General features: G+C 47.2%; 2 protein-coding genes across 2 annotated transcripts; one reads left to right on the plus strand and one right to left on the minus strand.

The window, feature by feature from the left end:
* Positions 1-1,430: 1,430 nt before the first annotated feature.
* LOC116268323 (uncharacterized) lies at positions 1,431-2,243 on the minus strand. The gene has a single exon (XM_031650026.1). The coding sequence runs from the start codon at positions 2,241-2,243 to the stop codon at positions 1,431-1,433; it is 813 nt and encodes a 270-aa protein (XP_031505886.1).
* Positions 2,244-7,224: 4,981 nt separating this feature from the next.
* On the plus strand, positions 7,225-8,111 carry LOC116268324 (uncharacterized). Its single transcript, XM_031650027.1, is given in 2 exon segments — positions 7,225-7,449; positions 7,452-8,111. Coding segments are annotated over 2 exon segments (885 nt in total).
* The last annotated feature ends 7,798 nt before the right edge of the window (positions 8,112-15,909 follow it).

The following is a 15,909-nucleotide window of genomic DNA, read 5'->3' on the forward strand; positions in this document are numbered from 1 at the left end:
ATACCGCATCCTCAACCATAAGCTGCTCTAAAAACTGGGAGAAATCGATCTCATCATCGTGGAGGACGACTGCCTCACCAAGAGCCTAGAGATGCTGTCGAAGATCAACCAGCTGATCGACCTGAAGATCGTGACGCGGTCGACCCAGAAGGAGCTGGAGGGGCGTTTCGGGATGGATCTCAACCACTAGCTAATCTTCTCCCCCACTGACAACAAGATACTGAGGGAGACGCTGAACCAGCTGGCCCGCAGCAAGATCATCAGCATCTCCTACGAGGAGTTCCGCAGCTACTACCTGGAGATCCTGAGGGACCTGCAGTACTGCATGGTCTACATGAGCAGGAGCAGGGCAGCCATCGGCAGGTACGACGACGTCATCACCATCAAGTGCAGCGACATGGAGGGGGCATCCGAGGAGCGACTGCAGGGCGAGTGGATCCGCATCTCGCAGGGAGTGAACGCGGAGGTGGTCTTCCTGGACATAATGGAGAAGGCGAGGGTCTACAAGCGCTTCGAGGAGAGCTTCTACGCGATAGTGATCAACAACTGCCTGGAGCTGCTGATGCTGATCGGGTGGGCGCTCACCGGCTGCCTGGTCGACCTCAACCTCAACCTCCTCGTGGTCTTCCTCAACAGGAACAGGGTCAAGCAGTTCTACGAGGCCATCGGCGAGGAGACGGAGAGCGCCAGCAGGGTGAGGACCAAGACGCGGTGGCTGTCGCTTCCAGTCTAAGTCAACCTCATCTTCGTGGTCTACTACATCTACATGAACTGGGAGATCGCGCACTCGACCAACCGGTAGTTCCAGCTGTTCCTGCTGCTGATGACCAACCGCATGTTCCGCATATAGGCGCTGCTGCGGGAGAAGTACCACCGCGGACTCATGTGCCGACTGCTCAAGAAGAGCCTCATCATCTTCGTCCTCATCATCCTGGAGGCAGTGCTCAAGTGGGAACTCGGCTACAACTCAGACTTCATCAGCGAATCTTTGGACATCCTGCTGCTGCCCCTCATCCTATTGCTGTTTGCTCTATTTTTGTGAATGATTCGATGGTATATGAAAGTATATGCGATAGTGGTTAAAACTAAACAGATCAGGAGTCGGGCTGGTTTCTGATTTCCTCTCTGCTGAAGTTGTTCATGGGGAGGTGGTTGCGCATCAGGTTCAGCTCGATTTCCCTGTTCTCCCTGTTTGCCCTGATTTCCTCTTCCTCTTCGGGGATGCCGTCCCGCATGGGGCTCTCCAGCGATGGCATTATGTGGCAGAAGACGAAGCCGATTAGTCCGAAGGGAGCCAGGAAGCAGAGCGAATTCCTGTTCTCGTAGTGCGCACGCATGTAGTTGATGTAGAAAGGCACGATGAAGGTGCTCATCCTGCCGAAGGTCAGCGTGAAGCCGTAGCCTAGTGATCTCACCACGGTTGGGTAGACTTATGAGGAGTAGGGGATTAGAGCTGAGAAGAAGATGGAGTTGGTGAACTTGATCAAGCTCACCAGCAGGATCATCAGCACTATCTCCAAGCAGAAGCCAGAGTACTCCTCGAAGACCTTGCACTCGTTGTTGATTTCGATCAGCCACAGACCGCCGCACAGGATGGACAGCATCATCGTGCACCCCTTGATGATCTCGAGCAGCGTGTACTTCTTCTTGAACATGAAGGTGAGGATGAGGATGCCGAAAGTGCCGATCACCTCGAAGAAGGATGAGGTGGAGATGGCGATGGTGAGGATGGAGCCGGACTGCAGCACAGACTCTAGGGCGAGGTTCAAGGCGAAGTACATGAAGAAGCGAAACATCCACAAGTACATGAGGAAGAAGGTGGCCTTCTTCACCGAACCGTACCTGAACAGGTCGAGATAGTTGTATTGCTTAATGCCCAGCCAGTCGCTGCCCTTCGAGTTTTCCCTCTCGTCGTCCCCCTTGAACTTCAAAAACTCCTCATTCTCCACGTCCATTTCCTCCATCAGCTTGTACTTGTAGGGCGGTCGTTTGTTGGTGATGGAAATCTTCTCGAAGATCTCGCGAACCTGGCTGTAGCACTTCTTGCTGAGGAGGAAGCGGGGACTCTCGAGGAAGCAGAAGTAGGCGAAGGGGAGGGTGCCCAGCCAGATGAGTCCGAACAGCACGAAGCTGTACCGCCAGGTCGGGATATACCTTAGAAGCACGAGGAACATGGGGGTTCCAGCCCAGACCATGGTGAGCATGTTGATCGATATCGTTTTGAAGCGCACAGCTGCATCCATCGCTAGCTACCCGAAATCTCAGAGATGTAGATGTAGACGGTGGTCTCGTAGCCGAAGAGGAAGAACCCGGTGAAGAAGTAGCTGATGGTGAAGATGTCGAAGGAGGGCGCCCACGCGCACAGCAGCATCGATAGAATGCTCAGCATCAGCACCACCAGGATCACTGGCCTAAATAGCACACAAAGTACCTAAGTTACCCCCAATGTACCTTCTGCCGATCCGCTCCGAAATGTAGCTGAGCAGGTAGCCGCTGATGAAGCCCCCTAGGAAGAACAGTCCCTACGCCTGGTAGATCAGACTGGACAGACCACAGTAGAGCTCGAACTCCTCCACGATCGAGAGAGGGGACTGCGAGCTGATGATCTGGAAATCGTTGTGGTGGAGCCTGCAGGCGGTGGTCTGGGAGCAGGCGTAGAAGATGTCGGTGAGGGGGACCCTGCAGGAGAAGTTGGGACTCCTGAAGAAGTAGGCCATGGAGTTGACCATGAAGGAGAAGGAGATCTACGTGGGGGAGGCCGTACCCACTGGATGGCGAGGATCCAGGTGATGCGTTTTTGGAAGGTGGAGTTGTCGCCCACGTAGAGGAGAGACTTGTCCATGGTGAGGAAGGTGGACTCCATGTCGTTGACCATGAAGATGGGCCGTTTGTAGCGCCCACTGCTGATCTGCGAGCTGTCCATGTCCTTGTCCTTGTCCTCGATCTAGGTGGCAGCATGGTTACGATCATCTCCTTCATGTGGCGCGCCAGGTCGGTGAAGGTTGCCTGCTTTCCCTCCTTCTCCTCGTTTAGCCTGCGATAGCCAGACATAGTAATAATATATATTCAAATTTGCATATGCTTTCCCCATCGGGATACACAATCGCCTTGTATGGTTTATAGAAATGGCGAAGGAAGGTGGCGTATAAATGGGGATGGGGCATGTGGATTTGGTGATTTGTATGAGATGAGGGAAGTGCTAAATAGTATAATAGTTGTCTTGCTGGATGATCCTGTTGACACTGATGCCCTCTGCACCTAGTTCGGCGCGCTAATGAAGTGCAAACTCAACGATATGAACTACGTCCAGTGTCTCTCCTCCTTCCTGCTCGCCAAACTCGCCTTCATCGAGGAACTGCTCATCAGGAAGGACTCTCGCCACTACATAGATGTGGTGAAGACCATCAAAAAGGATTTAACCTAGAAGATTGTTAAGGAAATGGAAGATTGCACCCAAGTTTCCAAGTTTTTTTAGTCCCGAACCGCAGATATCGTCCGCAAGCAGACCAGCAATAAAATGGGAAGTGAATCCTCCAAGCTGAAGGCTATTGATGCTCCCAGAACCGTCCACAAGCCAGTTGACTATTGATTTATTTGATAATGAACAATTTTATACTCATATGGTGTTTTTCATCGGTTATAATTAGATTCTGACTCAGAAATCCCTTTATAATGCTTCCAACGCACTGCGCTTATAAACTATGTAATTCGTGAAATCCAAGTGGAACGGCTTCGTCAAGGCCTACAAGCACTACACCAATCCCAACGACAACCCCACCGACGACGACAAGAAGGCCTTCAGACTATTGGACAACGCAGAAATCGACCTCTTCATCGACTTCGTCGAAAGCAACCCAGTCAACATACACGTGCGAGATTTCTCAAAGGTCAACTTCCTCATCAAGGCGCAAGACGTCGCCAATGATACAAATCCAGTCAAAAAACTACTCACCCAGGAAGAACGCACAGCCAGAGCAATCAAGGCGACCAGCTACCTGATTGAGAAAGGAATCGACATCAACTACCGCGACAAGAGCGGAGGAACCGCCCTCCAGGCTGCAGTCCACTGGAGCAACTATGAAGTAGCGGAAGTCTTGTTAAAGCACGGAGCAGACCCGAACCTGGGCAGCTAAATGCAGTTTTTGAATATCCCCCTAATCTCCGCCACCTTCAAGCAGAACGAAAAGATGATCGTGATGCTCATTTCCTACGGAGCGAACGTTGAGGAGGCTCTCAGCTTGGCAGAAAAGAACAAGGGATTCCCAATCACCCAGCAGCAGAAGGATCTGCTCATCAGTGCCTCCAACTTGGAGTCGCTGATCCGCAGGAGGAGATACGAGCAGGCCCTATAAAGGAAAACAGTGCTTTCCCTCATCTCTGAAGCGCAGTTTGAGTAACTGTGCTTCTACGTCTGATAGTTATAATTTTACTCATCTAATAATCGCTGCCGTTTGATGATGATGGTAATCATTTCTAGAGAATCCTCTTGACTTGGGGATAGAGTGCCTCTGCTATGTTCTTCTGCCCTTTGACGTTGGGATGTCCAATGCAGCCAGTTTCCTGTTTTCCCTGAGTTCCCACTGGCAATTCCAGATAGTGGACATTCTGATAGGAGTAGCTGAAGTCTTTTACTGCTGTTTTCACGTTGTAGCAGAGCTCTTTGTTGAACTAAATGTCACACACACTGATGATGACTGTGCTTAGGTCGGTGTAAATCATATAGTCCTTGGCAATCCTCTCGAGCATGGCCACATATCCCCTCACGAAGTTGTTGATGGAGGGATTTTTGATGTTATTGTAGTCGTTAGCCCCAATGAAGAGGAAAAGGACATCAGGGACGTATTTATCTTGAATCTTATAGCTGTTTTCCTTGGTATTATCGCTATACCTGCTGAAAAGCGAAGGCATTTTGGCGCCAGGCACCCCAAAAGCGTTTCTGACTACTCCCTTGCCCGAAACTGCCTCCAGTCTGTAGTCAGCGTTGAACTTGTTTGATAGCTGCACTGCCCAGCCTTACCTGCAATTTTGGATATTTTTCATGTTGAGGAAGCAGATTGGGTTCCTTCCGCTATTTACTCCGAACGCAGTGGTTACACTGTCTCCTAAAAAGTCGAACTTGTAGTCGTATTTTTTGGTGTTCTTGACCAATGCTCCTCCTTCAATTTATATGCCATTGAAAACGCTGTCTTTGTGGGAGGCGATAGGTCCGTAATGGTTTTCAGTAATTTTGATGATTTAAATGCAATGGGATTAAGGATTGTTGGCTTCGAAAATGATGATTTTTTGTTGTTTTTTGGGATGAATAGTCTTCGTGGTGTTTCCATCAATGACCACATGGTATATGTTCCAGATATCAACTACATTCCAGGTGACTTTTTTGGTCTGCTGGAAGCAGAAGTCTATTTTGAAGCAGGTCCAGTCGTACAAGACACTTCCACTCTAAACGTAGTACCTGCCGTGGAGCGTGATTTCGTTGGAAAGAGGAGCGTAGGATTTTATCTCAGGAGATTGTGAGGAGAAGGAAGATTGAAGAAAGAGTAAAAGTATGAGGATGGCTAATTGAGCTTTCATAGTGGTTTAATAATATTATTCAAGAAAATAAATCTCCAATATTATCTAAACAATCAAATTCTCCACCTACAGCTATATAGTCATGAGCTTGATCAAATACGGTCCATTATGAAAGGATTGCCTTGCTTGAGCTGAAGTAGCATATACATGATATTCATATGCTATAATTGATTTAGAATTACTATTATTATACTAAAATGGGAGGACTGCTTGGACACAGCTACGGGCGAGAGCCAGAGAGATTCATTAATGAGCAGAGGGGACCCAGGAGGTGCGGAGGATGGGCAGAAGGAGGCACCAACAAGCGCCAAATGATGGGCAGACACATGAACGGGGGAGGATTCCACCACCATCATCACAATTACGGAGTCAGTCACGGCCACCACTGCTGATTCACACACCTTTCATTAATAACACTACCGACTCATTAACTCCCATTTGGGCAGACAATATCGAGCTTTATCTTTGGAACTTTTTTGTTAATAATTAGATTGGAAATATGTATATCTGCGCTTGTTTGCGTAAGCTCCAAGTAGTCTCCAGCGTTGCCTATTCTTCGCATATAATGCTATATTTTTTTGATGGGAAATTGCTTTGATGATAGGTATGGGAGACAGCCGAGGAGATGCAATAGTGGCTACAGGGGAGGAGGAGGGTGGGGAGGACGGGATGGGAACGGAGGCATGATGGGGAGACCAATGATGGAGAGGCCGATGAGGGGAGGGAGAGGATTCCACCACCACCATCACAATTACGGTCATAGCCACAGCCATCACTGCTGATTTATACACCCTTTCATCAGTTATTCCGAATTTATTCTTTCATTATTGATTAATTATCCGTTTAGCATTAATTCGTACAAAAAGGATTGCTAATCCTGATCAAGAATGGATCATTCAATTATCCCCATCAACTAAGTTTTATCAACGGTTGTTCAATTAATTTTTTATTTTGCTCGGCTGTAGGGTATTATTATCTATAAGTGTGTATGGATGGAAGTTAATTAAATCCTATTTTATTTATAACTCGCAACATGGGAGGCTGCGTTGAAGGAATCGGATATGGTAATGGCCTAGGGCCTAATCATCACCATCACCACAACAACGGAATGCATAATGGAAGCTTCAACAATGGAGGGCTCTTCAATGGCGGGGGTTTCATCAGTGGCGGAATCAGCCACGGCCACCACGGGGGACATCATGGAGGACATCACGGAGGACATTTTGGAAGGCACCACGGCGGCCACCATGGCCATCATTGATGATTTTTACATCATTTTAGGCATTAAGATAATAGCCACACTTCCCACTCTTTAACAACAGAGTACTATCGGATGCGCATAAGAGAAGATGAGTATTCTCTTTTGGCATGTCATAATTGTTATTGCTGGAGGAGTGCAAGATAATGAGGGTAAATAAAATTAAGAAGGTAAAAACCAAGAGAATCACCAATATTCTCCTTCAGAACATCAAATGCAGCAATCACACGCATATAGATTAGCTATAATGCCTTTAGTTGGCTTGCTATCCAATTATACTCTCACAAAGTATCGTAGTCTGGCTTCACTCTCCCCCACACACCATTTCCAAACTCAAAACATTCAAAATAAATATATTACTTCTGTTGCAATTATATTTTTATTTATAAAGGACGATGGACCAATACAAGCTGGAATACTAGAAAGGTAGCGGTACCTTTTCAGTGGTCTTTACGGCCCTCTCCCTCAAGACCGGCAAGTACGTGGCCATCAAGTGCATGAAGAAGAAGTTCGACAGTCTCGAGAAGGTGAAGAAACTGAAAGAGATCCAGGCGCTGAACATCCTCTCGCCGCACGAGAACATCATCAAGATGATATAGGCGCTGTACGACGAGCCCAGCGGTACGCATCCCTCCACGTAGGCAAATTAGCTCTGGTGTTCGAACTGATGGACATGAACCTGTACGAGTGCCTCAAGAATAAGAAAAACCCGCTTACCTTCCAGAAGATAAAGTTCTACATGTTCCAGGTGCTCCGCGCCATCGAGTTCATGCACCGCAAGGGCATCTTCCACCGCGATATCAAGCCCGAGAATATCCTTATAAAAGGAAATTTGGTCAAATTGGCAGACCTCGGCTCCTGTAAGGGCAAACACTCGCCCTCCCCCTACACTGACTATATATCTACGCGATGGTATAGGGCTCCCGAGTGCCTCATGACTGACGGCTACTATAACGAAAAAATGGACGTTTGGGGATTCGGTTGCGTTTTGTTCGAACTCATCACCAAAAAACCCCTCTTCCCGGGAAAAGACGAGCTTGATCAGATCCACCGCATCAACAATGTCCTCGGGACGCCGAAACAGGAAGTGCTTGAACGGTTCAAGAGCCAGGCAACGCACATGGAGATCAATTTCACACCCAAGAAGGGCATCGGCATCGAAAAGTTTCTGCCAGCGGGGTGCACGCAGGACCTGAAAGACATCCTCAACAAGCTGCTGGCCTACGATCCCAACTAGCGGATCAGTGCTGAAAACGCCATTAAGCATGAGTATTTTGCATAGTTCACGACGCAGATGTAGAACTTGGGGACGCTGAACAACAAGGAGTTCAGGTCAACTTTCTTCACGATGAAGCAGAACCATCAGACGCACAGCAAGGAAAAGAGCGAGTAGGCGTAGAACGAATCCGTGAAGAAAAAGATACTGTCGAAGCACAAGAACTACGGATCGAAGAACAACTTGGAGAAGACTGAGGAGGAGGGCATTTTGCCCAAGATCAGTGGGAACTCCAACCTCTCCAACATCATGGAGAACTACAAGAAAACACTCTACAGCAAGAAATTTTCCAACGATATCAACTTCGTGGCCATACAGAGCAAGCGCCAGTGAAGAGTTGATCATACTTTTTGATGTTTGTGATGATATTCTCCGCCAAGATAGACAACACTGCAAAACGTTATGGTAATGGATTGTTAGAGAGAGGTGGTAGGGGTAGGGACGCTGATCAGGGGTGTTTGGAGCAGGGGTGATCCTTGGAGGCCTTCTTGAAGAGGTCCAGCTTGTCCTGCATGGAGGTGATGATGAGATCGTCCTCGCCCTCCTCGTAGTACTCGGACTCCTTCTTGGTGGTGTTCCTGGAGCCCTTGGAGGTCTGGGGGCGTTTATGGATTTCGTCGTAGTCGTGCTAGACTCGGCCGATTTCCTATTTTTTTACGAGCTGGCTGCGCTTGAAATCCCTGGAGGCCACCACGGGTTCCCTGCCGCTGCCGTTCTTGCCGCGAATCACGGGCAGCTCCAGGTTGTTGGTCTTGTACATTTCTGAGTATTTGGGACGCTCCCGAATCGGCGCAGTTGTCAATCTTTTCTAATCTCTACGTTAATTATTAAAAAGAAAAAGGCGTTCCTTGAAGAATCGTACCTCTAGACGCTCGACGGGGTTTTCTTATTCGCAGGTTTTTCCATTGTATTAATAAAATTATAACATCCTCAACGGAGTCGCCCCCAAACTCACACCACACCCCCCACACACCCACCTTCTCCCCAATCCTCCCCATAATAAAACATAAGAAAGTATGGCCATCAGGCTAGTTCTGCCAATGTAGGATTTTCCTTGATGGTGATGAAGGGATGCTCCAGCAGCTAAGGGACGGTGTAGCGGTCCCTCGGATCCTTCTTCAGACAGATGAGGATGAAGTCTTTCGCTTACTCAGAAATAGACATGGCCTTCGTGAACTTTATCTCGTCTTCGATCTGCATCACCCAATCAGTACAATCTTTACGAAGTCCTTCTCAGTCACGATCTCGAAGGGCACCCTTCCGAAGATAAGCTAGTAGGTGAGGATGCCGACGCTCCACACATCTATCTTGTTATTGTAGTTCTTGCGCTTGAGGAGCTCGGGGGAGACGTAGAGGGGAGTGCCGCAGAAGGTCTCGCGCATGGTTTTGGAGCTGATGGACCACCCGAAGTCGCAGATCTTGATGAGTCCCTCAGTTAGGAAGGCCTTACATTGTGGAAGATGATGTTCTAAGGCTTCAGATCGCGGTGGATTATTTCACACTCGTGCATGTAGTCCAGCGCTCGACATATTTGCTGCACGATCACCTTGGTCAGCTACTAGCTGAGCTTCCGCTTCTTCTTGAGGAGGGAGTAGAGCTGACCAGAGTAGCAGAGCTACTGTACCAGGTAGATATGGCTTTGGTCTGCGAAGAAGGTGTAAAGTTTGACGACGTTGGGGTGGTTGAGGAAGCTTTGAATCTTGATTTCGCGTACCAGTTGCACCATCAGTTTGGGATCCATGTTGCCCTTCCCGATCCGCTTCAGCGCGCAGATGAAACCCGATTTCTTGTGTCTCGCCACGAAGACTTCTCCGAACTTCCCCGATCCCAGCTTCTTGCCCAGCACGAAGTCGCCGATGCTGATGCCACGTTCCTCTTCCTCCTTACCCTTGTGGGAACGTGAGGAGGCGGTGGACATGGTTTCGGAGTAGGGGGACTTGGTGAGGAAGATCTTGGCGAAGATATCGTTATTGGAGGGGGTTTCGGGTGAGGGGAGGCTTTCCGGTTCCTCTTTGAATGATTCGGTGTCGTAAATAAAATTACGCTTGGTTTATTTTTAGGGATCGCGAGGTTCGCAGGGGTTAGAATCGGAGGACTTGATGGAGGAGTGGTTGGAGTGTGTCTGTTGCTTCTAGTTCTCTGAGTGCTGGCGCTTGCTGAGGTTGAGGCCGGTCTGAAGCGGTTCCTCCTCCCGCTTGGGCTTGTAATTGCGCGAGATCATCCTGGTGATTGATTCGAGCTCGTTTCTGAGATTCTCGGTGTGCTTCTCGTTGTTGTTCTCCTGCTTTTTTTAGGAGTTGTCCCGCTGCGTCTTTATGCGCCGGCTGTAATCCTACATCTGAGCGCAGGCTGATTATATAAATTGAATAATAATAATTTCTAAAACAGACCAACCAACTACCGAACAATGAACCTACAGATGCCGCATTATGCAGGAATCAATTGAAGAAATCGGTTTGCTATTTGTGTCTGTAGGTATGAATCAATTGAGACTCGATGAATTAAGTGCCCATACCCGACTTGTTTCTATATAGATTAATTGGTTGTCTTTTGGATGGATATTGTATGTGATAAATGAATGAATTTCTTATTAATGGATCACAGGATGTTGGGAGCAAGGCTGGACCTCCTCACCTCAGCCACTTCTTTCTCTTTGTCCTTCACCCTGTTCCTCAGCGTCTCAATCTAGGCGAACAGCACCACCATCAGCGCAAGGTGCTCGTTTATTCTCTTCTGCAGCGCACTTTCATCCGAAAGTCTCAGTCTGACTTAGGTGGCCTGTTCCTCGAGATCCTTATTTTCGAGAGTGAGTCTGTTGATTTCGTTGCTGAGGTTATGATTCTATATAATTGATCATCTACCATTGTGTGCAGAGTTTGGTTTTCTTTCTTCAGTTCGTTGATGATTCCCTGGAGACGTTCGAATTCAGTATAGAGCTTTCGGATGCTCTGCTCGTACTCCTGCAGGTGGCGTTTGGAAGTCTCGTACTCCTTGATGACCAAGTTATAGTTGTTCTGGAGGGCAACAAACTCGCTTTCGGTTGACTGGATCTTTTGTTGATTTTTCTTCGTGATGTTTTAAAGCTCAGCCAGCAGCTTTGCGTTCTATTCGGTCTTTGCCTTCAGGAGAGCAGTCAATCTTTCCATCTCTTGCCCCAGAAGTGCAATTTTGGATTAGTTTTAGTTCTTCCTTCGGATGAGCTCATCCCTTTCGCGGTTGAGGTTGGCTATGGTCTGCTCATACGCTTGCGTCCTTCCTCTGATCTCTGTCTCGTACTTGCTGCTCCAGTTGAACTCCAGCGTGGTGATGTTCTTCTTCAGGGCGTCATTTTCCTGTGCCAGCTGCTTGTACTTAAGGTCAAGGTTGCTGAGCTCGTCGGTTTTGCCGCGTAGGGCGTATTGAAGTTTTTCGTTTTCTTGGAGAATCAGTGCAATCTTTTGCTAGTATTCTGGGATTCTTCTATGGACTTCGCTCAGCTCCACCAGTTTCCTCCTCATTTCCTCATTCTGGGCGACTATCTTCTGGTTTTCGTCCACTTTGTTGTTGATGATGACGTTGAGTCTCTCCATCTCCTGCGAAAGAAGCACAATCTTGTTTTAGTATTCGACCAGCTTGCGCGAGAGATCGCCAGCCTATATGAGCTTTCTCCTGAACTCCTCGTTCTCCTTGGTGATGGTGGTGAGGTGGTTCTCGTATTGGGAGAACTTGGTCTTCACCTATCCTTCGAACTTTTGGCTCACTGAGTATTAGTACTACTTAAACTGCCTCTTGACTGCCTCCAGCTCGTCAGTCCTGCTCTTGAGAAGGCCGTTGAGCCTCTATATCTCCTGACTGGCCAGCTTCAGCTTCGACTCAAATTCAGTAAACCTGCGATCGTTCTCGAGCTTTGATTGGTTGATGTAGGCTTCATACTATTGGATTCTTCGTTTGAGTTCCTCATTCTACCTCTTGAGAGCAGTTGAGCTTTGGTTATAGTTATTGTCATTCTCCCTGACCTTCCTCTTGAACTATTCATACTAGTTGCCGAGGTTTTTGAGCTGTACGGCCTGCTGAGAGGACTCATCTACCTTCAGTCTGAGGATGTTGTTCAATCTCTCGATCTCCTGAATGGAGTTGTTGAGTTTTCCTTCGGTTTAGGTGTTTCTCCTGTTGAACTCGCTGATGGTCTGCTCGTAGCTGTTGAACTTCTTCTTGATCTCGAACTCGTAGGTGTTGCTGAAGTTGGTCTACAGGTCGCTGTACCTCTTCTTCCACGACTAGATCTAGGTGGCTTGGTTGCGGGAGAGAGTGTCCAGCTTGATGCATTACTATTGCTTTGTCTTCAAGGCCAAACTCAAACGCTCGAACTATTGGCTGAGCAATGCCAGTCTGTTCTACAGCTATTGGGATCTACGATTTACGTCTCCAAATTCTGCTAGTTTTTTCTTCAGATCTTCATTCTCCCTAAGAAGGACATTGAGATTCTGGTCGTTGGCTGAGAAGGTCTTCCTCACTTCATTTTCATAGTTCTTGATGGAGACTTCAAGGCGGCTCAGCTACTATCCCTTCAGCTTGTATGCACTGTTAAGTTTTTCGAACTAAATATTGGCATTTTTGAGCTTTAGTTCGCTCTCATTCAATCTTCGCTTCAGTTCCTCATTCTCTTTCTGGAAGAAGGAGAGATTGGTCTCGTAGGTGGTGACTTTGCGACTGACTTACAGTTCGAAGTTGTTGGATTGAGCGTGCTTTTCGTTCAGTTGCTTTTTCAAATTGTCGTTTTATTGGGTGGTGGCCTTGAGAGCGTTGCTGAGTCTCTATAGTTCCTGCGAGAGGAGGGCGATCCTGCTCTCATACTCTGATAGTTTGCGGTTGAGCTCACTCAGTTCCTGCAGCCTTCTCCTCAGTTCTTCGTTTTCTTTGTTGAGAGCAGCAGTGTTTTGCTCAACGATCAGGAACCTCCTCTTGACCTAGGATTCATAGTTGACGATGCTGGTCTGGTACTCTTCTCCCTTCTTTTTGAGAGCGTCATTCTACTGGGCCAGTGCGTTGGCGCTGATTCGCAATTTTTCGTATTATTGAGTGAGGACGAGGTACCTTCCTTCACTGTCTGACAGCTTTCGAGTCAGATCACTGCTGACCTCTTGCAGCTTTCTCCTGAGATCGTCATTTTCTTGGTTAAACTTAGTGATTGACTCTTGGTATGCAAGCATTTTTCGCTGAATGTCTCCTTCCAGTTTTTGATTCACTGATATCTAATACTCCTTGAACTGCCTCTTTATGGTTTCGTTTTAGGTGGTTAGCTGTTTGAAGGCGATTTAGAAGCGAGAATTCTCTTCCCTGCGCTCGTTGATCTGTTTTTTAAGTTATGCCTTCAGGTTCTAGTTCTCCTGGGAAAGCTGTCTCAGCGTGGCATTCAGCTTTTCGAACTAAATGTTGAACTTGCTGTTGTTTTATGCGAGTCTCTTCTTCAGCTCATCGTTTTCTTGGAGAAGCTCCTGTATCTTTTGCTCATAGTCCTTGAACCTCTTTTTCACTTAAAGTTCCATGTGGTTGTTGACGTCGGTTTCATACTGCTTGAAGACTACCTTGAACTTATCGTATTCGGTTCTCAGTGCGTTATTCTCTTCACCTTTGGTGCGAAGCTGGAGGCCCAGTCTCTATATCTCTTGGACAGCCTGTTGGAGGCGTTCGTCGTATTAGGAAATGCGTCGTTTGAGGTCGTCATTCTCTCTGGTGAGGTTGGACGTGTTTTGCTCATAGATGGTGAGTTTTTTGTTTACTTAGAATTCGTATAGATTGACTTGGCTTTTCAGCTATGCAAGTTGCTTCTTGAGTTGGTCGTTCTCTTGGCTGAGCGTTCTGATGTTGGAGTTGCCTTCGTTGAAGAGGGTGTTTATCTTCAGCTCGTATTCATTTATTCTCTTCTTGAGTTCGTCGTTTTAGCTTCCCAGCTTTTGAAGGTTCTGCTTAAGGTATTCATTCTATTGGGTGAGTTGCTTGATCTTGGTCTACAGCTGAAGCTTCTCTTCGTTTCTGGTGCGCAGAGCCACTCCCAATCTCTCAATCTCCTGTGAAGCTTCCTTGAGCTTCTTGTTGCTTTCGGTAACCAATTAGTTCAGCTTCTTAGTTAGGCTTTCGTTTTCGATGCGGAGAGTGTTGAAGTTTTGCTCGAATACTGTTTTTGATTTGGTGCTATCATACTCATACTTTTGCGTGATTCCTTCCAGCTCTCTAACCTTTGCTCTGAGGTTGATGATTTCCTCTTCTCTGGACTTGATGTTGAGGCCTAGTCTTTCGATTTCTCTCTAGCACTGGCTCAGCTTGTTCTGGTATTCAAATATCTTGCGTTCGTTTTCGCCTGCCAGCTTGAGCCTATTGTAGAACTATTCGTTTTCACGCTTCAAGTTGGTGATGGTGAGCTCGTAATTCTTCAGCTTTGTGCTCGATTCGAGGTCGCTGCGCCCAACCGTTGCCTCAAGCTCGTATATCTTGCTCCTCTGTTTTTCATACTCATCATTCTTGAGCTTTAGGGTGGACTTGAGTCTCTCCAGCTCGCTTTAGTAGACCTGGACTCTCGACTGAAGCTCGCTGCCCTGGATGCGCGAAATGCTTTCGATCTTTTGCTCGTATTCTGACTTGATCCTGGAGATTTCGATTTCTGACCTGCTGTTGTAGCTGTACTAAAGTTGGGAGATCTTTGATTTAAGTGACTCATTTTCGCTGGCGAGGCTGCGATATCTTTCGAGTTATGCGTCCTTTGCCTTTGAACCGTACTGTAACCGTTCAATCTACTGTGATAAGATCATGTTGCGGTTCTACAGTTCGGCGACTTTCTTCTTGAGGGTGGTGATTTCAGTAACACTGTCCTTCAGGTTTTGGTTCTCCCTTTAGATGAGTCTGTATTTGCTATTCTCGAAGGTCAATTTTTCGATTTCCTCCTTGAGTTTTTTGGAGCTTTCCACTTCGTACTTAAACTTAGTGGAGAGCGTCTCGTAATCTCTGGTGATGATGGTGATTTTAGACTCATACTGGGAGATGATTTGCTGGCTTTCTCCCACTCTTCTGGTCTCATTCTCATACTTTGAGATTATATCGTTTAGGTGGCCTATTTCCATATCCTTTGCTCTCAGCCTGTTCTCAAGTTCTATGTTGATGCTCTGCAGCCTTTCTCCCTTTCCGTCGAGCTCCTTCCTCTTGCGTTCGGATTCCTCCAGCTTGTTCGTGTAGTCCCTGAGTGCGATGTTCAATCTCTATATTTCGGTTCCGAAGATGACGAACTTGTTCTCGTATTCCCTGATTTGCCCCTACAAGCTGTAGCTGTAGTGCTACCTTTACCCGTAGCGTTCCAGATCCTCAATCAAAGCTCTATTCTTGTTCTGCAGGTCAGTGATTTCGATGTTTTTGGCATCATTGGACTCCTTGAATCTCTTGAGCTCGAACTATAGTCTCCTCAGTTCTGTCTAGCTCTGGATGCGAATGGAATTCAAAGCGCTTTCGTAAGATTCCTTGGAAAACTGTGAAAAGTTAAGTTTTAGGTCTTCGATTTCCCTATTCTTTGCCCTTTCGAGGGCTTCCAGGCGAGCGTTGAAGGTCTGTATCTGGTACCGATAGTCCTCTATCTGTTTCCTCAGTTCCTGGTTTTAATTGGTGAGGATGGTCAATCTCTCGAGGGTCTTTTCGTAGTTGATCTTATATGTTTCGTCCTGCATGCTATTTTCCCTTGAGTTTCTCTGCAGGAATTCTATCTCTCCCTTATTTAATCCAGCCATACCTGCAATCGCTTGGAGAACTATTTCAGTTTGGCATTTTCGTTTCTGAGGGTATC

The sequence above is a fragment of the Nymphaea colorata genome, unplaced genomic scaffold (genome assembly GCF_008831285.2).
Source record: "Nymphaea colorata isolate Beijing-Zhang1983 unplaced genomic scaffold, ASM883128v2 scaffold0219, whole genome shotgun sequence".
In the NCBI taxonomy this organism is placed as follows: Eukaryota; Viridiplantae; Streptophyta; class Magnoliopsida; order Nymphaeales; family Nymphaeaceae; genus Nymphaea; species Nymphaea colorata.